General features: G+C 43.0%; 1 protein-coding gene across 3 annotated transcripts; it reads left to right on the top strand.

Moving 5' to 3' along the window:
- The first annotated feature begins 175 nt into the window (after positions 1-175).
- Positions 176-21,845, top strand: mybl1 (v-myb avian myeloblastosis viral oncogene homolog-like 1). Of its 3 annotated transcripts, none has more exons than XM_079490262.1 (16): positions 176-664; positions 3,488-3,587; positions 3,958-4,029; positions 4,616-4,708; positions 5,688-5,908; positions 7,158-7,362; positions 9,418-9,492; positions 10,187-10,297; positions 12,153-12,392; positions 13,583-13,966; positions 14,477-14,616; positions 14,970-15,084; positions 15,645-15,761; positions 15,869-15,970; positions 16,434-16,616; positions 17,623-21,845. In XM_079490262.1, exons 1-16 carry the CDS (start codon positions 636-638, stop codon positions 17,749-17,751), a joined length of 2,316 nt encoding a protein of 771 aa, XP_079346388.1. In that variant the 5' UTR covers positions 176-635; the 3' UTR covers positions 17,752-21,845. The 3 variants fall into 3 exon arrangements, with proteins under 3 accessions (XP_079346388.1, XP_079346387.1, XP_079346389.1); XM_079490261.1 differs by having other exon boundaries at positions 13,565-13,966; XM_079490263.1 differs by lacking the exon at positions 10,187-10,297 and having other exon boundaries at positions 13,565-13,966.
- Positions 21,846-26,240: the final 4,395 nt, after the last annotated feature.

Here is a 26,240-nt window from a genome sequence, read left to right as displayed (position 1 = left end):
CATTGCTGACGACTCGTCGTGTCCCGGCGCATTGCTTACCTTGTAGATCTGCTCTCCTTTGGCACGCGTCACGGGCTCGACCAATCAGACGCGAGGCCGCCTGCGCAGATTCAAACCCTCCTCTGCAAGGAGGCTGGGCGCGAGAATCGGCGGGATGGACAAAAAATCATGAATGCCAAAGAGGGAGCTCAGACAAGCGGGACAACAGTACAGTAGCGTCACTATAGCGTGCAGCCTGGATGTGTATTATGGAAAGAGAAATATGTCACCTTTTTCTATAGCATTCCAAATAAGACTAAGATATTTAGTAAAGTGAAGGAACCGAAGAAGGACTTTCAGACACGCGTTGCTCGGAAGTATCATGCTATTATTACAGCACTGCAAGGAAGAACATCATGTTATTGTGGACTGTAAGCTGCTGTCGCTGCTGTGAATATACTGCCAGCAAGCTGTTGCTGCCTCATGGTGCATCTCAGGAGACATTAAAGTGAGAAATGAGTGGCTGACAGCGACGTCTGCGTGCAAAACGACCAAATAACAAACACCTTGTTGTTTATATGGAAATCTAGAGAAGTGTCACCTCCTCGATATTTCTTTTTTGGGAATCTATACGATCAAGATCGCTGCTGGCTCTCATGGACAACGTGAAATCATCATCACGCAGGTGGGACAACTTAAGATAGGGATGCTTCATCTTTTTATACATCTATTTTACACCATTCCTCAGTCCATGCAGTTTTGTTAAATAATTGAGAATAGCTATTATTTACATATTAGTAACGCGATCATCTAAAATGAAAGTGTGGGTGAGTCGCGCTGATATCTCATATTTTGCATGTGCGCACCTGCTCCATAGGCTACTCTTATCAGGACCACATGTACTGTAAATGGTTGCTTGCTTGTGAATTACGGTAATTGTGAAAGAATATAAAGTAGGGTGAATGAATGCTCAAATATAATTATGGTATTTCAGGACAGTTCTTTCTAAAATAAACGTAGTGTTCTATATATTAAACCTCACACAAAATAAATAATAAGTCATTACTTAATGTGTATATTATCGAAAATAGCGGGAATAGCTTCTCAGAAAGTACATGAATGATTCATTTCCACTGCTTTGCATGTGTGGATTATGCAACTCGACAGCATGCATGCAGCATCCTTGGTGATTCATTACTTGAAAGTGAAAGAGCATGCATGTAAATTATAATGTTTGCTGTGGCTATCTTAATCTCTAAAATAATGTCCAGTGTTCTTTCTATTTTCTTTATTGCAAATTACCCGAGTGTCACCAGATTATATTTGCAATAAATAAATAACAAAATAAATATATATTTAGTGTAAAAAATACCTGCAAAGAATATTAATTTAATTAACATTGCCTAGTAAATGACCAGGGTCAATTCAAAGGCAGCTGGTTAGGTGCATAATATTGAGGAGATTTGCATGTGAATGGCTAAATTAAGTATTGATTTATAGTGTGATTGCTGTCCATAAACATGGTAGTGACGTAATTTCAGCTTGAATGAGCAGTTCAGAGGCGCGTGTCCCCCCCACCCCCTTTGTGTTTCCATCTGGGGTTAGTGGGCTATGAGGTGGAGGGGCGGCCTTGTCCCTCACAATTAGACACAAGCTCAAGGTTGCACCTGGTGAAACACTAGAATATGTTCTCTTGAGGATGAGGATCTTCTCCAGCTGCTGCAGAAGTAGTGGTGGACCGTGTGCACATTCGAGGAAGTTATCCCTCCCCTTATCATTTCATCATTATTAAACATATGTAGCCTACTTTAAACTAGTAATACTGCCATTTAGAGTAATTATTAATACTGTATAGATTTAACAGCAATGCATGCCGGCGTGCTAAAATTAATGAATTCAATGCATTATTACAGACATAGATATAGAAACTCCCATGAAACTTAGTTCCCACAGTTTTTCAAAACTTCAGCAACCTGGACGGTTAGTTTTTTTTTTTGTCATTTTCCTGACCACACCCCAGCGTACCTCGGAAGACTCCTTGCCTACACAGTACACACCCACACACACACACACACACACACACACACACACTGTGTCACACACACACACACACACACACACACACACACCGTCGTCATTTACTTCCAGTCAGAGGAGAAAGAGTCTGTTGATGTGGGAACACCTTATACTCCTCCTCCTGGTTCAGCCCGATAGGTCCACACTCACTTCCATCATTCTCTTTGCCCTATTGAGGGAATTAGGCTGTGCTGAAATTCAGCCATGTTCAGGTCAACATCTGAAGCAGCCCTTTCATCCACGTTCAGAAGACCTGAAGGAAAGCCCATTTCCTGTACTGTGTGTGTGTGTGTGTGTGTGTGTGTGTGTGTGCGTGTGCGTGTGCGTGTGCGTGCGTGGTACTACTGTTTTGCTCTGTGGTTCCAATGGTAACTGTATTCATTTTTGCTCTGCTTATTAAGGTCTTGTACAGACACTAATGCAAGCATAATTTACCTGTATATTTTGTTGTACGTCCTGCATGTCGCCTGCCAAACATAACAGATTTTCAAATGAAAAGTACGGCTTAAAGCCATGAAGTAAGTGTTGCCCAGCAACAAACTTTATATGGATATGGAAACAGAGCCTGGATTGAATTATGTCATTTTCGTGGTCAAGAATTCAGGGGCTGACATGGACAAACGTCTGTGTAGAGATTAGAGAAGCAGATGTTGATTATTTTGGTGGATCTAGGGTTAGGGTTAGTTCTTTTTTATTTTTTTTATTTTTAAGAAAAGGTCAATATTGGTCCATTAAACCATTAAAACCAGTAATATGTGTGGTCTAAAAAGAAGGCAAGCCCTATTTAACATCGTAATTTGATCTGTGGTGGAGATGTAATTAAGGTTAGGAATGTTCTTTGATGCTTTTCCCTATTACATCAGTGCACTCGACTGGCAGGATCTTGTTTCCAACACTTTTGTTTTTGTACAATTTTACATTGATGTTCATGTTTGCCCCTGGAAATGTAATCGTGGCAGATACATGTTGTGATTGTTTTAATGCGATAATCATCTCTCAGCTGTTTCTGTTTTAGCATGCTGTTTAGTCATCACTATTGTAGCCTTTTGGTATATCTAAGTATAATTTTTTTGTACTCGTCATTAACAGCCCACAAGCTTGCGGCACAAGACTATTTTATGGTGCATTACAGACACACCAAACCAACCAATTTGTCGCAACACATTTTACTCAACAGGCCTACAGCCTGGGAAGGAACACCATGAGCTAATTTAACCTTGTACCACTACCAATTTAATACACTGCTTTTCAAAGAGTTTTACTTGGCATTAAAATAAAATAGTTGGTTCACAAAGAGTGGACTGAAATATAATTTTACAGTATGTGTGTTTGTATGTTTGTTTGGTGTTAGTATTGCATAACCAAGTAGAGCTCTTCTAATAGATCTGTGCCTTTCTTTCTCTCTTCTCGCACCTCTACTGTGCATTTTCAGCGAGGACGAGGATGAAGAGCTACATTCCACAGATCCAGAGAGTAAAGAGAAGGGCAAAGACAAGAAGTCTCTGTGCAAAGTCAAATGGTCTCGGGATGAGGTAAGCTTATGAGAGCGCCACTGGTTGGTGTTTTGTATAGTTGCTGTGGTGTATATACAGTGAATGAGATTGAGCATACATTATTTGTGTGCAGGGCAATGTTGTAGTACACTCAAAGAGAAAAACGTGGAGCTCAAATTCCTAACGCAGTTGAAGCATATTTATTGGACCAGCGTTGCCTTTGTCAAGGTCTCAGCAGAGTGCACCTTCCAAGTCGTATTCATCACTACTGTTACTGCTACATACAAGAAGGCTGTGAAATGTCTTCTCTGAAAGGGAAATGTGACCTCTAACCTGAATGCAGATAAAGGAAGCTTCTCAGGAAGGTTGGTTCCTCAATGTCTGTCTGTCTCTCTCTGCCTGTTCTTAGGACGAAAAGCTGAAAAAGGCAGTGGAGCAGAATGGAACTGACTCCTGGAAAGTGATATCCAGCTATTTACCAGTAAGGACTAAAGAGCTACAGTAGTACTGTGTTTTCACCCCTATAAGTATGCAGAATCGTAGATCTATAAATAGTAATACCGGTAGTTTAAACTTGGCATTGGCAATGTACAACAATAGCAATATCACATAATTAACCAAATTAAAGTTACAGTATTGCATTTTATCTTTTGCAAAATAATCTTTTCAAATATTCAGTGTTATATTTGAACAATTGACAGTATCTGTTCTCGTTTGTATATTGTAACACACTGTATACTCATTTAGTAATCTGAAAAGGTTGCTGATTGTAGTCATGTTGATGTTTTGCCCAGCTTTGTGTGTCTGTGTGTACCAAGGAAATGATGTGATTGGCTGTGCACTGAATGTGATGCATGATGATGTATGTATCTCTGTAACATAGTCTTTGCTGGTCTCATATGTTGCAGCTGCCAAGCCATTTAGAAAGCAGATCATTGACATTATCCATAATAAGAGTTTAAGTGTGTTTGACAATGAGGTGAAGTCACAAGGGTGTGGTGAATGGTATTTTACTCTCATAAGGCTACAGGTGTGCTGTGGTTTGACATTCTGTCTCTCTGTCACAGGGGAGGACAGATGGACAGTGTCAGCACCGCTGGCAGAAGGTGCTCAACCCGGAGCTGGTGAAAGGACCCTGGACAAAAGAGGAGGATCAGAAGGTAAGAGGATCTGGGCGTTCCCTGTCCTGGGATGGAGAGAGTAGAGGGGAAGGCAGAATGGAAGATGACGTAAAAAGGTAAATGATAGGGGAAGTATTAGGATGCTGTGGGGACTGGGGAGAGGATGGAGCCATTGGAGTCAAAAGAACACCGGACGAACAAATGGCACAATGTGCAATGTGTCTTTTCCCTCTGGACTAGCAGAGCTCTGCACATGCTCAAGCAAGTTTTCCCGCCAACGTTTTCATTTGGGCCGTAGCTATGTAAATTCTCCAGTACCTCATGCCTATAACTACAACACAACTCAGACTTTCCAAGTCTGAGTTTGGTTCTGAGCCCAGTACGTTTCTGTGCCGACTGAAGGTTGATTTCTGCTCGGGCAGCAGGAGGAACAATACATTCCTTAAATGGAAGAGTGCTCTGCAGGAATGTCAAGAATTACGTTTTGATTCAACACCAAGCTGTTGGCGTCACAACATGCAACAGCAACACAGACCTGTCTGTGATACCCCAGACTGTGTCAACGATGACATCACAGCATTTTTCAGCCGTGACATAAAGAGCCCACAACTTCAGCAACTCCTACAGTGGGAGTCTAGGGGCGGCGACAGCACTACTAGCCAGAGGAAAGGTCCCTGAATAAGAGTTCTGTAAGGCCTGTTATGAATGCATCCATGTAGGGCATTTCCGCATATTCTTACATGTAAAAGGAGGAAAGATACTACAATAAACATGGTATATTTATCAACACTTTCAACCTGGCATCCCCACTTTGGGCATACAATTATATGCCAAAATAGCAGACCTGTAACAATCTCAAAAAGCGCCACATGTTGTGAGCTTGTAGATCTGACAAATATGTTTGCTATTTCCATGTGACGTTATACGATAAAGTATCAAATAGGGCTTAAGTGGTTAATCACCACCGCGCACCACGTCTGTGATTTGCTAAACTTCCTTTTCCTGAACATTTTTGCAGGTTATTGACCTTGTGCACAAATACGGCCCCAAGCGCTGGTCCGTGATCGCAAAGCACCTCCAGGGACGGATCGGGAAGCAGTGCCGTGAGCGGTGGCACAACCACCTGAACCCAGAGGTGAAGAAGTCCTCGTGGACCCAGGAAGAGGACCATATCATCTATGAGGCCCACAAGAGGCTGGGGAACCGCTGGGCTGAGATCTCCAAGCTCCTGCCTGGAAGGTAATGCAGCCTCATGCCTCATGTCTCTCGCACACGCTGCTTGCCCCCATTAAAGGACCACTTCACCACTTTTCAACCTATCTTCATATAATAGGTCCTCACTAATAATCATGAAAAAATGGCGCAATTTCTTTTGTCTGTGTCTCATAGGAGGGCTGTGGGCAGTTTAGAAACCGTCTTCCAGTGACATCATCATTAGGCTTTCTAGTTCTGAAAAGTTGCAATGCGAAAATGGAAGCCATCGATCTCACGATAATGAAAATCTAAATATTTTTGTAAAAAAATCTTGTTTAAAATCTGCCTCATGATGATGTCACTGGAAGACGGTTTCTAAACTGCCCACAGCCGTCCTATGAGACACAGACTGAGTAGAAAAGAATCGTGACATTTTTTCATGATTATTAGTGAGGACCTATTATATGAAGATATGTTGAAAAGTTTGTACTGTACTCTACATCATATCTTTTTTTGTGATTAAAATAAGGGCAAAGTTATATAAAAACAAAACACACACACACAAATGTTGTAGTGTCAGCCAATATCATCCGTTTATACTTATGTAATATCTCAGTCATTTTTTCATTCAAGTTATAAACCAAACAATATTTTATATTTTTGCCACAAAAAATGCTGGAATATGCTGATGTACTGTCGAGTATGTCATTGTGCGTGGTGCAAAAAATACACAAACACATATACACACACACACACACACACACACAGACACACGCATGTACAGCTGTAGCTCACAACATGAATGTTGTTACAGTAGAGCACCATAGTCCACTCTTTCAATTCATTCTCTGTGGCTCAAGAGGTAGAGCAGGTCGTCCAATGATCCATGGGTCGGCGGTTCGAATCCCGGCTCCTCCTGTCTACATGTCGAAGTGTCCTTGGGCAAGACACTGAACCCCAAATTGCTCCCGATGTGCTGGTTGGTACCTTGCATGGCTTCCGCCGCAATCGGTGTATGAATGTGTGTGTGAATGGGTGAATGTAATGCACAATCTATGTAAAGCGCCTTGGATAAAGGCGCTATATAAATGCACCATTTACCATTTACCATTTACCATTCACCAATAAAATATTGTAGGGTCTGATGAAAATTATAGTTGGTCAGTGGCATCGAATGACAAAATTGTTGAATCAATTCAACAATCAATGGCCTGAGAGTGGCAGCAAAGATGCATCGGACTACACCTGAGAAGTAGTATTGATCACATCACATAACCCACATTCTCCTCAACAGGACCGACAACTCCATCAAGAACCACTGGAACTCCACCATGAGAAGAAAGGTAGAACATGAGGGCTACCTCCAGCAGGAGGGCCTCCGGGCCTTCTCCTCCTCTCACTGTGTGGTGAAGAGACGCCACCACAGACCCTGTCCTCCTCCACCGCCGGACAACCTGCACTGTGACCACAGTCCCCTGTCCATGTCAGCCCCCAACCAGGTGGGTCACAGTCCCCTGTCCATGTCAGCCCCCAACCAGGTGGGTCACCACAGTCCCCTGTCCATGTCAGCCCCCAACCAGGTGGGTCACCACAGTCCCCTGTCCATGTCAGCCCCCAACCAGGTGGGTCACCACAGTCCCCTGTCCATGTCAGCCCCCAACCAGGTGGGTCACAGCCCCCTGTCCATGTCAGCCCCCAACCAGGTGGGTCACAGCCCCCTGTCCATGTCAGCCCCCAACCAGGTGGGTCACCACAGTCCCCTGTCCATGTCAGCCCCCAACCAGGTGGGTCACAGCCCCCTGTCCATGTCGGCCCCCAACCAGGTGGGTCACAGCCCCCTGTCCATGTCAGCCCCCAACCAGGTGGGTCACAGTCCCCTGTCCATGTCAGCCCCCAACCAGGTGGGTCACAGTCCCCTGTCCATGTCAGCCCCCAACCAGGTGGGTCACCACAGCCCCCTGTCCATGTCAGCCCCCAACCAGGTGGGTCACAGCCCCCTGTCCATGTCAGCCCCCAACCAGGTGGGTCACAGCCCCCTGTCCATGTCAGCCCCCAACCAGGTGGGTCACAGTCCCCTGTCCATGTCAGCCCCCAACCAGGTGGGTCACAGTCCCCTGTCCATGTCCGCCCCCAACCAGGTGGGTCACAGTCCCCTGTCCATGTCAGCCCCCAACCAGGTGGGTCACAGCCCCCTGTCCATGTCAGCCCCCAACCAGGTGGGTCACAGCCCCCTGTCCATGTCAGCCCCCAACCAGGTGGGTCACAGTCCCCTGTCCATGTCAGCCCCCAACCAGGTGGGTCACAGTCCCCTGTCCATGTCAGCCCCCAACCAGGTGGGTCACAGCCCCCTGTCCATGTCAGCCCCCAACCAGGTGGGTCACAGTCCCCTGTCCATGTCAGCCCCCAACCAGGTGGGTCACAGTCCCCTGTCCATGTCGGCCCCCAACCAGGTGGGTCACAGTCCCCTGTCCATGTCAACCCCCAACCAGGTGGGTCAACGGCTGTATACGGCATGTGGGCCTTTCTCGGCCCCACCTCTCTCCCTGTGTTTTAGGATCCAAGATGGCCTCAGCACCAGGAGGGGGTGGGGCAGAGGTGAGCGGGCGGGGTCGACATATGACCTTACTGGGTTGCATTCAAGACACTTGCCTTGTGTCTGACACCTGACTTGTGTCTGAACACAGCTTTGATGGATGTGTTCTGCCCCCCTCCCCCCCATCAAACAAAATGTTTGGTCAAACCACATGAGGTTCCATTGGAAATGCATTGGAGTGGCCATTAAACACAGACACAAGACAAACGCAAGACAGGTGTCTTGAATTTGTGAACGCAGCCCAGTAAGGCCACCCCCTCCTGGTGCTGCGGCCATCTTGGATCCTAAAACACAGGGAGAGAGGTGGGGCCGAGAAAGGCCCTTGTTCTCAAACGTTTTCATGTCAATAACCCCCTAATTGATAGTTTTTTGGCCGCGGACCGCCGTACCCCATTTGAAAAGATTTTGTGTGGATCACATTTTCTATAATAGCCAAAAAATAATATGGGGCTTAAATGGTTAATCTGTTCCTAATTCAGTGGGGACTCAATGGAACCCCCCAAGGACCCCTGGGGGTCCGTTGATTCCACTTTGAGGCCCAGTGCAGTATATGTCCTTGCATTATTGTGGCTCAGGAGGTAGAGCAGGTCGTCCAATGATCCATGGGTCGGCGGTTCGAATACCGGCTCCTCCTGTCTACATGTCGAAGTGTCCTTGGGCAAGACACTGAACCCCACATTGCTCCCGATGTGCTGGTTGGTACCTTGCGTGGCTTCCGCTGCAATCGGTGTATGAATGTGTGTGTGAATGGGTGAATGTAATGCACAATCTATGTAAAGCGCCTTGGATAAAGGTGCTATATAAATGCACCATTTACCATTTACCATTATTTCACCCTTTTTCTGACAATATGCTATTAAACAAGTCCTTGATTAAGTTGCTTTTCTGATTTGTCAAAAGTGTGAGGTCTGTGTGTAGTTTAGTTTTCCTGAGTTTATTGTTAGTGTGATGTTCTGTCCAGATGCAAGGATATCCTTATGACCCTCACAATGGACACCTGATGGACAGCCTCGCCGACACCTCCTGCTTTTTATCAGTGAGTTCCCACTCATCTGTGTGTCTTCTTGTTTACTTTTGTGTGTCTCTGTTTTCGCCTGCATGTGTGTCTGACTGTACATAGATTGTTGAAAACAACTTGATGTCCGACTCCTAACATAAAAGAATACAACAATGTAGTAGAGCCCGACCGATTTTTAGACCAATATTGATTTAGGAGGGGTAAAAGTAATTCACCATTTACGGCATTATAGCTGATATACAGTATGTAGTTGAAGTTTAAAGGCTCATACATAGTCTGGATTTTCGGTGGTGAGGTGACCACCGAACTACAACATGACCTCACGAGCCGCGGTGAAGAGCACACCACCGCCACCGCTCCAGCCCTTCTCTCTGTTTTTACTCACCACCGCTCAACGTTATTTCAGCTCCGGTGGTCAGCTCACCACCGGAGCGGTGGTCACCTCACCACTGAAAATCCAGACTATGAATAGGCCTTAAGAAATGTAGTTTAATAATAGTTAAAGAAATCCAAAGGTCCAAAACAGAAATAGTAAATATCGCCTGGCCGATGTATCGGTTGTGCTCTACTATGTAGTAAATCTTAGCGTTTCACCATTAAAATCTCTGTTATATGTATTATTTTGTCTTTTGATTTTCCTCTTTCTGTCCTTCTCTCGTCCCTCCGTCCCTCTTCTCTTTCTCCTCCCCTTCCAACGCGTGTTTCATTCCAGCCGCCCTGCCTGGATGACCCAGACAGAGAGCAAAGAATTAAGGAGCTTGAGTTGCTGCTTATGTCAGCAGAGAATGAAGTCCGGCGCCAAGCGCAGTGCAGAGGCCCATGTGTAAGAGCACACTCTGCAGTGTGTGTATAGTTAGCATACCTGGTTAGCATATAGCCTGCGTGTGTGGTTTTCGAAGCTGGCACATGAGAGTGTGCTGTAGTGCTCATTGACGATGAATTCACACAGCAGGCCATGCTCCTATGTCAATAAGGTATGATGACATAAGAGCAAAATGGCCGCTGTGTGAACGCCGCCAATGTATGCATGTGCCAGCAGCCTGATTTGCTAGTAGTTGTTCTGTAGTAACTAGCTTCCCATCTCATTACTCATTCAGACTGGCCTCAAGCGTTGCTTATCAGCTTCCTCCTCCCCTCCTCCGCCCCTTCATACCACCACCACTCCAACCATTAACCCCTTACCATTCCCCACCAGCGCCCCCCCCTGCCACTCCCACATGCCCACACTCAACATGTGAGTTCTCTCAGCCAGCGGTTTTGTCGTGGAACCTCAGCCTTGCACTCTCCACTCTTCCTGTTCTGTCTTTCCCAGCACCATCTTCTCCCATCTGACGCTATTCATCATATCTAAAATCCATCTCCTGCTTCTATGTTTGATATTGTGCCGACATCAGCTGCCTGTTACAGTATCGCCATTGTGTGTCCCTGGGGTTTCTTTGAATGAAGTTTCTATTGAGAAGATTTAATTAACAGCGTTTGAGATGTAATCATCACTGGTCACAGACGTGGCTAACTCAAGACTAACTCAAAACTCAAGACACACTCCCTTATCACTATACACAGTATATACAGTAGTGCACTGTACTGTACTATGTAGTCATTACACCATTTTGTAGTGGTGTCCGAATGTACAGTGTTAGTGATAACTAGAAAATACTGTTCATGAGGAAACAGTGTGGGCTTGAATATCTTGCTACTCGATGATGATATATTGACCCACATGACGTCACAGCACAGTAGCCAATGTTATTATACCCTATATTAATAACATTATTATTATACCCTATAGAGCGTCGCAGTCCCGCCCCCCTTCATGACGACGCCGCCAGGCCCAGGAAATTATACCCAATGCATTTTCCCATAGACATTTCAAAAAGTATTTATTTAAAGACGATTACGCCGCGGACAAAGCCAACTGGAGTCGTGACAACTCATGACAATACATTTTGGACCAAACAAATAATTACAAAGAAGAAAAACAACAAAAGAAGTGTTGTAACCTGACGTCTTTTTCTTCTTTCTAATTATTTGTTCGGCCCAAAAAATTGTGTTTGTTGTCATGATTTGTCACGACTCGAGTTGGCTTTGTCCGCGGCGTAAACGTCTTTAAATAAATACTTTTTGAAATATCTATGAGGAAAATGAACGGAGAATCATTTCCTGGGCCCTGGTAGGGGGCGGGACTGCGACGCTCTATATGGCTATGCCTAAATGGCTATATAATCCGATATAGTAATATAATCCGAAATGCATCGGAAAAAGTAGGGTACAAGTGATGGTTACTATCGCAAACCAACAAAAACGTATGGCTATGTTTATCTGGCATACAGAATGTGTTATTTCACTGATAAGTTCACTGCATAAATTAAATGAGCTTTCATAATTCTTAGAGTTAGATGAAACTCATTGAAACTTCATTGGTATTCTTTATTTATACCTTAATACCTCAACTAGAGCTGGGCAATATGACTTGAAATTTAATTAATTTATTACACAATTTAGCAAATATACCTCTGTGCTTTATATACATTTCATTAATAAAATGTAGGCATATCTGGCATTTTAGAGAATTCAACATATTGCCCAGCGCTATAACCTCTACCGTTACAATCTAGAGATCTGCGGCCACAGCCTGCTGCAGTGTCTGACCTTCATGTTGTGTCCCTCCTGCCCCTCAGAGTATGGAGCAGTACTCCGTGTGGTCAGACAGCGCTTCAGACGACACCCTGACAACCAGCAACAGCAGCCTGGAAGAGCAGGGGGAGGGGAGGTGCTCGAGGGGCCCCCCGGTTCCCCAGGGGCCTCCAGGACAGCTCCACATCTCCCCCAGCAAGTTCCTGGCAGTGGAGACCGGCACCTTCCTGTCCACTTTACAGACTATACCAGAGTTTGCTGAGACTATGGAGCTAATAGACTCAGTGAGTGTGAACACTTTTGCCTATGCCTTGCCTGTTGAATATGTCAGTTGCATTAAGGTACACAATCAGTGATTTAAATAGGTTTTCAATGTAGTGGGTCCCGGGACGCAGGGTGGTCTTTTAGATGGGTCCCAGGGACATTTTATTTTTTATGAGTCCCACTTCAACAATGTTAAAGTACAGTACTGAGTACAGTATTGCATCCCAGGACCACTGGGACACATGATTGCGTCCTTTCTCAATTTAGTGAGTCTAAGGATGCAGGATGCAGAATATTTGCATCACTGTTGTTACTTTAACTGTTTGTACAAATGGACCTGTAAGGTCAAAACAAATCTAAAATGGATTTCGATTTTAAAGGGATAGTTCAATTTTTTTGAACTTAAGCTGTATGAAATACTTGCCATTAATATAGTGGTTGCAACTGTATTAATTGATTGCCCGAGTCCCGTGGTCGGAGTTCTGCTCTGGTTTTGGTGAAATATTAAGTAGTTCCGGTTATTTTGTGGGGGGCACTGAGGCCACGCATTAAAAGTAAATGAATCCACAAAACTAACGTCATTTGTATTGTTGACCTATTTCTAAAATATGAGTGCAACTTTCATTCATTTTTGACCCCTCTATCACATGGAACTATGTTTTTTGTGTCCATATCACTACGCCCCAAAAAATAGTTCAAAGTTGACTTGAGGTAGGCCAACAACACGCACATTATTTATGTTTGTTTAGCTTAGCTAATGGGGAGCTGAAATGTTACCACAATGCTGACTTGATGGAGGCAGTGATTTCACCACAAATTAAAAGAACATTCATTTAGTTTTTCCCATCACAAGACTGGCTTAGAGAATGCAAGGTGGGAGTGTTGATCTTTTTAAAGTTTTAAAGTTAACACATTATGTGCCCTTTCATTCTTTCAAAATGGCGACCCAGGGTGCCCACTTTTAGACCCACTTTTTGACAAGAAAAAGAAAACTTTTTTTTTCTTTTACCAAGACGTCCACAGACGTCCTGGGCACTACATGCGGTAATTCCTAGGACGTCTGTGGACGTTTTGGGCACAAAATGTGTTAAGACACAATTGAGTCGGGAGTTGGGAACGGGAAACTGCATTATATATATATATGCTGTATGTCATCAGATGTGGAACATCAAGGGTGTGTTGTCCATTGTAGATCTGTATGGCTCTGCAGGACCCTGTGGCGTGGAGCGACCTGGCCAGCTTTGAGCTATCAGAGGCCGCGACGCCCCCCAAGCACACCCAACAGGAATACGCCGCCCTGCTGCAAGAACGGACAATGGAGGCGCTGGGATACACGCTCAACAACACCCCATCTAGTACCATCCCCGCCCACGAGAAACACTGCGCGCCGTTTGGCCCGGGCAAGGGCAACCCTCTCACTCCCATCAGCACGTCGTCCAAGTCACCTCAGCCGTCCAATGGGAGGAGGAGGAGGAGAGAGAAGGGGGGGCAGTCGTCTCCCATGCGTGACAGGAACTACCCTTCCTTCTTAGAGAACGTCACCAACTCGCCCAAGAAAACGCCCATAAAGTCGATGCCTTTCTCCCCATCTCAGGTAAAAAAATTAAAAAAGTAATTTAAAAAAGAATCCGTTGTTAATCTTCACTATTAAGTTCACAAACGCGAGTAAAACAAAATCTGATTAGGCCTGTAGCGCCCAAATCCTAAATTTGTGGCACTACTGGTTGCCGACAGTCGGGTTGTAGTTAAGACGTGTGCTCCAGAAAGTGATGTCCAAAGTCCAATGTGCGTAGAGTTGGTATAATGAGGTTTTATTATCTGTCTCTGCAGGCCTAGTCACTACAGCATACATATAAATAAATGCAATAAACGTAAATGATACAAACAGCCTCCTAAACACAGTCTGAAAACTGTTTGCCTCTTGTCAGCAACACCTGCTGCTTGATTGAGACCTGATTAAATACCCTGCCAACCTTCACATTGACCACACCCCTCAGTGGACATCATTGGACACAATTAGGAGGCTCAAATGGCGCTTACAAGGCCTACGGTACTTCTTCCACTACTACCAATGTGACTCACATCCTGGTTGTTTTCCTTCCAGGTGTTCAACGTATCAGGATCAGAGCATCTAAGCCTGGAGCACCCAGCGTTCACCTCAACACCTGTGTGTGGCCAGAAGTGTCTCCTAAACACACCCCTTCAAAAAGAAACCACACCCAAGCAGCAGAAAGAGAATGCTGGGTAAGAGATGAAAAAAAAACAGAAGGACAAAATTGCCTCCAGGAACTTGGGTTTGTTTGGCTCCTTCCCCTTCTTAGTCCACTTCCTCCCGGGTGCTTCTCTGTTTGTTCCCACTAACAACACTACATGTTTAAGGCATTGGTTCTTGATGAACTAATACGTAGCAGACTTTGTATTGTATTGATAGTTGTTTTATAGCCTAGTCGTGTTTCTTTAAGTGTGGTCTGTGGACCACCTGGGGATTTAATTTGTACACTATCAGAGTTTTGGGGGCTGTGGCCTGGCGTTGCTTTAGATAAAAGTTTGAGCACCACTGTTATAACATATATGTTATAAGATGTGTCTATGTTTAGGTCCAGGACGCCAAAGTTCCGTAAGGCCGTAATGATGCCAACTCCCAGGACACCAACACCATTCAAAAATGCTCTGGCTGCTCAAGAGAAAATGCATGGGCCACTGAAGATGGAGGTAAATGTATATTGCTTGCCACATGCATTTGTGTGCTTATGTGTGTTTTGTAAGTATCTTCCAAACAAAAAGTTCAAACAAGCTCAAACTCAACGAGGAAGGCTTTTGTCAAATGATTAACTTCTGCATATATCTTCACCATGTTGAGATGATGCTTGCCGAGAGAATTATAGTGGAAAGTGCACAATGCATGTTTCTAAATTTGTTATAAATATCCACGTCAAAGATGAGTGAATTAACATTTAATCAAACAACCTATGAACATCTAATTTGCAAACATCTATGTTTGCAAATTAGATGTTCATAGGTTTAGTGTCTAAGCAGCATTCTTTAATTAATGTCTCACTATGCAAGTGTCAGATCCAAAATATAATTAACAAAGATCTGTTGTTGAACATGAACAGAGCTACAGTTTTAAACTCTTAACAAAACCAAAGGCTGAAACTCTGAAAAGTACATTGTTCATAAAGTGTCTCATTCAACACTTCCATACCATAACACTCCCCCAGCCACCTGTTCTTGCGTTTATATTTTGTTTGTGTATTATTTCTGTCCTGCAGCCCCAGTCACTGGCATTTCTAGAGGAAGACATCCGTGAAGTTCTGAAGCGAGAGACTGGAGCCGATATCTTCAACAGAGCAGACATTCAGCACGAATTTAGGACATGGAAACATGATGTAAAATGATCTTTACAATATTGTAGTATTTGTCATTTGAGCACAGTAAAACATTTGACCACATGGGTGGGTTTTCTAATATCAGGTTTTTGCGTGCCTCATTTCAGATGGATGGCCCGGCCAGGAAGGTGCGCAAGTCCCTGGTGCTTGACCCCGTGGGCAAAGACTGCCTCAACGTCCAGCTCTTCCAAGAGCGCCTCAATGCAGAGGTAACTTCATGCTGAAGTCATGTTTTTAATATAATACTGTACACGTGTAACTTTTAAAATGTACTGACAACTACCTGTGCCTCCATCTTTTGCAAACATTCAGATTCTTGCTTAATTTCGAATCATATCCAATCGTGTACTCTGTATGTTCTTGTCAAAGTCAATTGTGCCACCGGTGGAATACCATGTAATGCTAGTAAAGCATACACATATTGAGGTTGTACAGCCTCTACAGAAGAATTCTAGAGAAGCCACTAATCCTCTACAAAAACATTAAAGCTTGTCTGTCTGACTGACAATTTCTATTACTGTGCAAGATTTGCCATGATAAAGTTACCTTATCGTACCGTAAGGCCATTTAGCATCAAAGCATATTCGGTTAAATGCTGAATACATTTATTGCAGAATTGCAGAACTACATAACTTGATTGATTCATTTTTTCATTGTAAATCCTTTGGTAAGGAGGCAGACGAAAATCTGCTGACGAGCTCTTTCCTGATGACTCCGATCCCTGAGCGAGAGGAACGCAGCCGTCCGTTGTCCTCTGGGAGTGAGGAGATAGTTCCCTTGCATCGTCTCCCCAGCCCCAGAGGGAAGAAGACCCCGGCCACCCACGGAACACCGACCCACAACCCATCAGTACAGGTGCACAGAGGAATGATCTTTGATGTAAACAACAGGCATGTAAAATGACTCAAAGATGAATACACACCTGAGATCAGATTCTAAAAATGTCTGTTTGAAAATGACAGTTTTCTGAAAAAGCTATGTTTCTATGTCAGTCGTTCTTCGATTTTTCAAAAATAGCAGACCTACAAGCTCGTAGCGCGCCACTCGGTGGCGCGCTATGAGCTTGTAGATCTGCTATTTTTCAATAGCTAAAGCATAACATAATGCTAACACCAAAAGGGGTTCCCGCCCAAAATGGGTTAAATATATTATAGTATGTGTTCACTGAGGTTTTTGTTCCCAATATCTAGTCCACTGAGATATCTGACCTCGCCATTTTGATCAGAAATGTCGACATGTGTTATCAAACACTGCGGATGCACCTGACCTGGTGAACGTTTATAGCAAACAGAATTGTTAATGTTCGGGGAAGGGAATCCAGGGCCGGGTGATCTTTGTCGCCGCGACTCTGACAGGCTGGGGTGGCTTCTGTTAGCAGGGTGTTGAACAGGGGGTAGGCGTAGGCCAGTGAGTAGGGTGCAATAGCAGTGACAACAAAAAAAGATGTGGCGAGGGTTAGGGCATTCACTTCTAGTCATTTTTACTAGTTGACTAGTTGCCTAGTTTACTAGTCGTCGTTTACGGTCGTTTAACTACCTATTATGTAAAATAAATATTTGTACATTTAAAAACGGTGTACATTGGTGACTATAACTATAATCTACCTGATCTTGAGGCCTACAAAATCGGGGGGGAAAAATAAAAATAGAAAAAAAAGAAATCTTTTTTTTTCTTGTCAACTAGTACCAACAAAGTCGACTAGTAAACTAGTCAACTAGTTGCTTAATGCCCTAGCGAGGGTTAATACGACTAAATTGGGGCCATTCATCGGCGGGAACGATGCAAGTGTGCTGTTGTCAGAGGGATGTTTACAAGACCACTGATCTTCAGTAACTGTCAATAACTCATGTCTCATCTGCAGGTGAAGACTGAGTGGGAGACGGTGGTTTTTGGGAAGACGGAGGACCAGCTAATCATGACAGAGCAGGCCCGCCTATACCTCCACCCATACCCGTCCGTGGGCTGTACCTCGAGGGCCCTTGTGCTCTGAGGTCACCCACACACACGCTACACCTGTCCCACACATTTTGCCGTGGGAGGTGCTTTGTAATCCTCTCCACTTTTTACCGCTACAGCAGTGGTTCTCAAATCTTTTCATTTTCAAGGACCCCCCGTCTTCTTCACGTCGTCCTCAGATGTACGGGTTCTCCGTACATCTGGCCAACTCCTTTGTGCTTTCAGAGTTTCAGCAGCACCCGTTACAGACCTGGAAGGGTCCATTTAGGACCCCCTTAAGGAACCCTGAAGGTGGGGGACCTTCGGGGCACCACTTTGAGAACCACTGCTCTACAGACAATCTGTCGTAGGCAACCAAACACAATGTTATGTTTTCTTTTTTTATATAACACAGAAATGCACTGCCAAGGACATAAAAAAGGCATGGCTGCTGTTATGTTTTTTTTTTCTTCTCTGTGTTTCTAGGTCACTGTCCAAGCACTTACACTGTATTCTATTCATACTGTAAGTGTTTTCTAGATGACCATGTCTTTTCTGATCAATACGCGCACGCTGTTGCCCTGGCTACGTAACATTTTCTTTTGTACAGAAAGAAAGGAAGAAGATAGATATTCTGCACTAGTCGACCATGTTAAAAACAGCCTGCCCATACAGCGGGCTGTAGATTATAGACTGTTTATCACTAGCAGTGGCTGCTTCTTGAGTTTTATATTGTTAATATATTGTTGAAATGAGACAAAAAGAAAAATAATGAAACATTTTATGATGTAACGCTACTTTTGTATCTCACTCCAGCTTGTTTGGTTGAACTGCCCTGTTGCTGTAGTTACATAAAAGAAAACATGTTCCTACAAAAAAGTTAGTTTTCAACACATGAAGAATAGAACCCAGATCTTTTTGCATTGGGGTCCCGATATATTGTTTGAAAAACAATGTTTTTTTTTTTTTTTGAAGTTCATCAACACATGATCAGGTTAAAGGAGCATTCAGTGATTTGGGTGATTTAGAAAACCACCCAGTCCGCCCCGGTAACAAAATGTGCACATGCACACACTCTACAGTGGGGGGAAGTGCAACAGGCCAACAGCATGTGCCCCCACTCGATCATGATTGGAGGAAAGTCCCTCTCATCCTGATTGGATGAAGGCTTTGCCACCCGCCACCAAAACTGAAACTAGGGTTTTTTGACCCCAGTGGCTCACTGGGGACAGGGAGGAACTCCTCATATGGTCAGCACACTCTATGGTAGGGAGGATTATCCAAAAATAAGTGATATTTGAATGAAGTGGAATCACTGAATATACCTTTAACATTTCAATTGAGGAAAACCGGAAGAATCAAAAGAAAGACCCTAAACTGCAGTTCTGTGGGTTTTCCATGGCGGCATGAAGCGTTATGTTGTGGAGAATAATGCTTATCCCTGATGATATGAAGTCTTGTGGGACGGGAATAGAAAGCGCTCAGTATTGCACTACTGAATTTGAGGCAGAGAAAAGGAGCAGTGTTTTAAGGGCAAACTGGATAGCACTTGCGACACGTATGTTTTAGTAACAGTGGCCAAGTCCTTTCCAAGGCCATAGTTTCCTCTGAGACATTGACTGAATGTATGCATGTAGCACGGAATTGCGAAAGAACCTCAGAACGGAAGGGTACGTTATCTCGTTATGTTTTTTTTCTTTTCTTGTATTTATTGTTTGACAGCTACCTAAAGCTCAGATGTTATTAATATAAATCGGACGCCATAATTGAGAAGTTTACCTTTAGCTGACGAGACAGCCTAAAAGCTTGGCTTTGCTTTGCCCCTTTTTTAAGCAGCATCTTCAGCGTCTTCTTAGGGAAGGAATGGTCAACGTTGTTAAGGCCTAATTTATGCTCTGTCGTACGACAGTGTTAAAAAAATAGCAGACATACAAGCTCACAACGCGTTGCGGATGTGACACGTGAGCATGTATAGGCTGGCTATTTCGACACAAACACCATAGTCAAATGAAGTGTGAATCTGGCTTTAGTCAGATGTTTCAGTGTGACAAAGGTTGGTACTGGCTATAAATGCTTCAGTGTTGTACAACAAGCATTTGGTCAAGAAGGATTTACCATGAGCCCGAAGGCTGTAGAATCTTTTATTTATTTAATGTCTACTAATTAATATATTTATTTCTTTAAAAAGGAAAAACATTTAAAAAAAAGAAATTATTGAAGAATTATATTTTCATTTTCTCTGTCAAAATGGTATTGTGCTACCATTCAGTTCATTTTCTCCCAAGTTTAGAAGTCAACATGCACTGCCCACATCCATCCATTTTTTAATTTATCATTACTGTCTTCTAATCAGACAAAGACTCACTCTAGTAAATAACCATAACGTAGTCCTATCACTAATACTTCTTTTCTTTTATTATTCCTTTCGAATCAAAGTGTGTTCTTGTTCTCTTGGCTTTAGGTAGCAGGATTCCATCTCTGACCTCTAATCATAGACAATTTGCACTTTTCGCTTGTCGTTGTAATTGTCGGACTGTTTGTTTGTGTTGACGATATAGCTCTCATTCGTGCGTGTGATTGTGTGTTTTGTTTGGTTTTTGGTTTTCGCCGTTAGAAGAATGTCTCTTAACATGTAAGGATTGAGGATACCGACATTGTGATTAAGCTACTCGGTTTTTACAAAGTAAAAGATAAAAAGAAGATCAAAGGCAACAAAAACGTGTGCTCTAGCTACCACAGATAGAGCTATATAGGCCTAGAGAACAAAGCCTTGTATGAAATGTTTTATTCTGATGGCTTTTGTACACAAGCACTGCTAACTGCATGCATTTAGGCTGTGTGATACTGTTAAAACAATTAATTAAACTGCTTTCATGTTAGCAGTTTTACAATACTGGTGTGATGAAGGCATTTCTGGATATCTTCTCGAAACAAATCCTCTCTGAAACAGTGTGTTTTTTAATGCTTTTTATGTTGTAATCAAGAGCAGTGAAGGTAGAGTGATATTGACCTCACTGGATACAGTTACCGTCACCTATAATCTGGATTTAGATGGGGGATTATCAGCATTAAGCATGGGGGAGAGAAAAAGAAGGGAATCTTGTCAGTGATATCAAGTGGAAAGATCAGGCATGTATGCAAGAGGATAGTACAGTATAGCGTCGCTGTCGGGCGGAAACCTTGTCCAAAACCCTTACTTTTAACCCATTTTGACCTGAGATCAGATTCTATAAATGTCTTCTAAATCCTGACAGTTTTCTGAAAAAGCTATGTTTCTATGTCAGTCGTTCTTCGATTTCTCAAAAATAGCAGACCTACAAGCTCGTAGCTTGAGCTTGTAGATGAGCTTGTAGATCTGCTATTTTTCAATAGCTAAAGCATGACATAATGCCAACACCAAAAGGGGTTCCCACCCAAGGAAATGGAAAAATAACCTGTTTTCCAATTAATCAAATGTATAGTTATTATTTAGTCTATAAGACTTTTCATTGGTTCAACACACAGACAGTCTTCAATGACTTTCAACCTGGTGTCCCTGTTATTGGCATAATACGTTTAAACTTATAAATAAATGAATACAAAACACAATAGCAAAAATAGCAGATGTACATGCATGCTCTCAACACATCACATCATGACTTGTGAGTTTGTAGATCAGCTATTTTCCACTACTTTTGTCATATAGGTATAAAATAGGGATTAAGAGATCAAAGGTTTCTGTTTGACAGTGACAATATTTGACATAAATTACATCCTCATAAAAGAGCTTAATATTTGTATTTGATCATGGTGGCTGAGATGAGTCTAACAAATGACTTTGTATTCTGTTTGTTGGTTTGACTTGTGTGTGTACATTCCATTTGTAGGTCCAAGTATGCAACAGTTGGCCATGTAAAGGTTTTGAGGGAATTAAGTGCATGTACAAAAAAAGTAGCATTTGTCATACTACTGTAGTTATATGCATGAGCAATACACAAGATGCTGGACTTTTTTTTTATTGTTTACTAGACAAATCACATTATGTAACACCTTACATTTCATTGTATACAGTTTTTACAATAATGATCATAAGATTCATAACCATGATATATTAGAATTCCTGCCAACTGCCATTTTTAACCATGTACTTAATATGGAAAATAAAATGCTTTTTTTTGTATGACATCTACAACGGTTCTGTTTTTATTTTACTGTGTGGCTCTGTAGATGTCAGAGCCATGTTGTCACGGTCCCAGCCAGTGTCCTGTGTGTAGTCTAGTCGGTCTGTGTGTGGGAAAACTGGGCATGGGCTTGTTTCCTGGCTTGGGAGGTCGAACCAATGGCGTGTGTGTGTGTGTGTGTGTGTGTGTGTGTGTGTGTGTGTGTGTGTGTGTGTGTGTGTGTGTGTGTGTGTGTGTGTGTGTGTGTGTGTGTGTGTGTGTGTGTGTGTGTGTGTGTGTGTGTGTGTGTGTGTGTGTGTGTGTGTGTGTGTGTGTGTGTGTGTGTGTGTGTGTGTGTGTGTGTGTGTGTGTGTGTGTGTGTGTGTGTGTGAGAGAGTGTGAGATAATTTTGCAAACCGTTGAACCGATCAGCGCCAAATGTCTTGTGCACGCTGCCAGTAGTAAGGAAGTTCTTCCACCTCACATAATGTTTAATATTTTCAAATATAGTTAGTTGCTGCGAGAGTGAGGTCTAGCCAACACCAACTCGGGATTCCTGGATCGCTGCCCTCCACAAATTCCTATCCAACATCAGGTTCTTGAGCTCTGCAGTGTTGTCAGCCAAGCTGTCGCGCCGCAGCACGTCTACATAGGAGGTACGCTTCTTTCCCCTCCTGGCTTTGCCCTGGGTTGGCTCCCATATAGGGTCAATTTACTTGCCTCAAGTTCTGGGTGCCTGACGCAGTGCCCTGCCAGCCTCATCCTTCTCTCTCTGACTTTGTCCGTGACGCGTGCTAGGTCCCCATAATATATGTATTTATATTTAACTTTATTTTTTATAATGGATTATAATTTTATAAATGGCAGGTGGATCTAGATGAAACTTTGCCCCCAATTAAATATAGATGACTGATGTCACAGGCTGGTCACTTGAAGTCCAAGCCAGGAGGGCAATACGGGCATTGACGTCTTGGTCAAAGTAGCCCTGTACAAATTACCCATACCTTTCCCACATAATTCATATTTCCAATTATGCTTTATAGTTTTTCTGACAAGCTCACCGCAGGCATGACACGGCTTTGGATCCTAGCCAATGAACCGTTTGGAGCCAAAGTCTCTGGTAATCTAAAGATTCCAATCCTATAAATCCACAAAAATACAAGTACCGGTATGTTCATTGTATAGCGTTCAAGCAGGTGGAGGTGACAGCTACTATATTTAAGTATGGACAGAGATTGACAAAGAGCCTGGAGTTGAACCCCTGTCATCTCAGTGTGTGTGTGTGTGTTGGGGTCTTGTCAATTTGGCCTGGGGTCCAGGGACACAAGCCCCCTCCGCCAAAAACAAGAGGCCTCTCCACAGGGTCAGCTGCTGGCCCTAAAGGGGCCTGTTCACCCATGACTTAATGGCCGAGGGCTCCTTTGTCCCAAGTGCTGTTGGTTTTACAGGCCCATTCACATATGGAGGGAGGCAAGCACTCATAACTTGCCTTATGCTGGAGAAGTGCTCGTGTATACACGTATAGGCATGTGCGCATGCACACACATACATGCACCGTATGCACGCATACACACACAATCACAAACACGCAGGCACAGCATGCACACTACATCTACACGTTTGTCTCTGAGTGACCCATAAGCTGTCAGAAACCTATTCATTTGTTATTTGCTGTAAATCTGCTACCTTCCATATTGTTGCTGAGTAGTCACTGGGTTTAATTTGACTTGTGCTACCAAGACCATACAAGACATGTATAACATTTGATAGGTTTCAAAATGTGAAATTAGCTTTGATAAAAGTCATAAAATGTAAATTAACCACATCTAACATCTCTATACTGGATAATAGGCAAACATTCAACAACAAATGTTTGGTGAACATTGTGTAAAAATAGATCTACAAGCTCACAACATGTAGTGTTTGTATAGGCCAAACACTAGGTTTTTCTGCTATTGATGTACATGAAGTATAGCCTATAGCATTAGGTGGTTATAATGCTATACCCTTTTTTATTTAACTTGCCCAAACGAGTCCTACATCCACTTCAATTGTTGTCAGAAAGGTCATCTTGCTATAGTGTGTACAACTACATAAATGTACAACATAAAACACCCAGGGTGAAAAGGCATGAAAGAGAGGCTCCAGCCCCCTAGTGAAAATCTCAAATCCTTCAAAGTACACACACACACACACACACACACACACACACACACACACACACACACACTGTTTGCCTTTGTGTATGCCAGACAGCAGATGGTAACCCATTATAGGGCTGACAGGGCAGTCATCTGGCAGGCACCCTGCTACCCCCCCCTCCCCTCCACCCAAAGATACCCACCAGAACACAGTAGGGATAGGATAGGCCACTTTTAGGCGGGAAAGTCCACAGCCCTGGTTGCGTGTGCGTGTGTGTGCGTGTGCGTGTGCGTGTGCGTGTGTGTGTGTGTGTTTGTGTGTGTGTGTGTGTGTGTGTGAGTGACAAAATTGGACGCCTTTCAGCTCTGTCTAAATAGGTCACTCTTTCCACTTGTAGAGTTAGAGTGAGCAGCACGAGGTAAATTAGTTGGCTGCTAGAAGACGACTGCCACATTTTATAGTAACATTTTTTTGGGACTGGGGTAATATCGGGGGTATGATATTATGTGTATTATCTTTACATTACATGAACTGACTCCTTAAATATATATATATATATATATACACTATATATATATATATATATATATATATATATATATATATAACTTAAAAGGATAGATTACAGTAAAAAAAAGTAAAATACACAAAAATACTGTCACGATCCGTGACGATTTCTGCTGTGTTCTAGTGTTCCTTGTTCCTAGTTTGTGTGTTTTAGTGTTGTGCTCTTTTATTTTGTAGTTTTTAGTGCCCTGGTTTCCTTTGTGGTTATGGTTCCCTGTCTTGTCTCACCTGTGATTATTAGTTTGCTCCACCTGTGTCTTGTTGGTCTCTTAGCCTATCACTGTCTTGATTTTGAGTTTTGTTCACCTGTGCCCTGTTTTCCCTGTGTGTATTTATAGCCCTGGTTTTTTGAGTTCCTTGTCAGTTCATTGTTTGATGTCAAGTGTGATGTTGCTTGTATCCGGACTTTGGTGAATAAAACCGCCTGCATTTTGACTTCTCTGCCTCTGCGCTTCCCTGTCCTGCATTTGGGTCCTACCTGTACCTTCTTGATTCACACCGTGACAAATACACTATAAAAAGACAACAAAAAGACAGAAAAATACAGTCGTCGTCGTCCCCCAAACCCTCTCCCAACCCGTCCCCAGAATGGTACGCTACTCATACAATTATACTACTCTGACAATTCTCTGAAATAGGGCAAATAAATTCTGGATTATTGTTCAATTTGACTATTTATACTTTATTTGTGATACCTGAATATACTTGCATTGTGTACAATTGTAACTGTTGGGGTTCAGAATAGGCCCATGTCACCTTGAGTAAGACAATAGTATAGTAGGCCTATTGGCATTAGAGGCAGTGTTGCCAACTTTCGCGAGAGAAATAAGCCAACCTACATCCAAAAACTCTTAGGAGGGAAATTAGGGTTGCCACCTTTGAGATCTTGAAATAAGGGACACTCTTTACGCCTGCCACGGCCTTGCGGCGCAGGCGTGTGCGGCAAGGCCGGCAATAGGTTGAAGCAATAAGTTGAAGCAATAGGTTGAAGCAATAAGTTGAAGCAATAGGTTGAAGCAATAGGTTGAAGCAATAAGTTGAAGCAATAGGTTGAAGCAATAGGTTGAAGCAATAGGTTGAAGCAATAAGTTGAAGCAATAGGTTGAAGCAATAAGTTGAAGCAATAGGTTGAAGCAATAGGTTGAAGCAATAAGTTGAAGCAATAGGTTGAAGCAATAGGTTGAAGTTTCCCTTCAACTTATTGTTAATGCTATCCACAACTTTTGAAGTAGAATTTTGTTTTCCAAATGAGCATAACAACATAAAGAGTTCTGATTGTGAATCCGAGTGGTTCTTTAAATGGGCACAATATTTAATTATATTGATTTATATTTATATTAGACTTTAAAACTCAATATTATTAAACAATCAACTATAATAGTCTACTGAAATAGCAGGCTAACCTATCCCCACATCAGCAGCCAAGATGTGGGCTATTGGGCAGGTATTAGAAATACTACTGACATGACATCTTGTAAAAACACGGATAAATAAGATGATAAATAATATAAGGTCCCATACCGAATCGATCTCAGGAGATGTTTGTCAAATGTCAAATGGATTTCGCCCTTACTGGATGTTTGGGTCATGAAGAACTGAAAATGAACTGAACATGAAGAACACGAAAAGATGAAATTACCTACCTAGGTTCCATCATGGAGTCAAATCTTTCCGGTGATAAAATGGCCACCAACGT

This window comes from Electrona antarctica (assembly GCF_951216825.1).
Source record: "Electrona antarctica genome assembly, chromosome: 20".
NCBI lineage: Eukaryota > Metazoa > Chordata > Actinopteri > Myctophiformes > Myctophidae > Electrona > Electrona antarctica.
The sequence above is the reverse complement of the archived record's forward strand: the minus strand, read 5'-3'. Positions and strand labels throughout refer to the sequence as shown.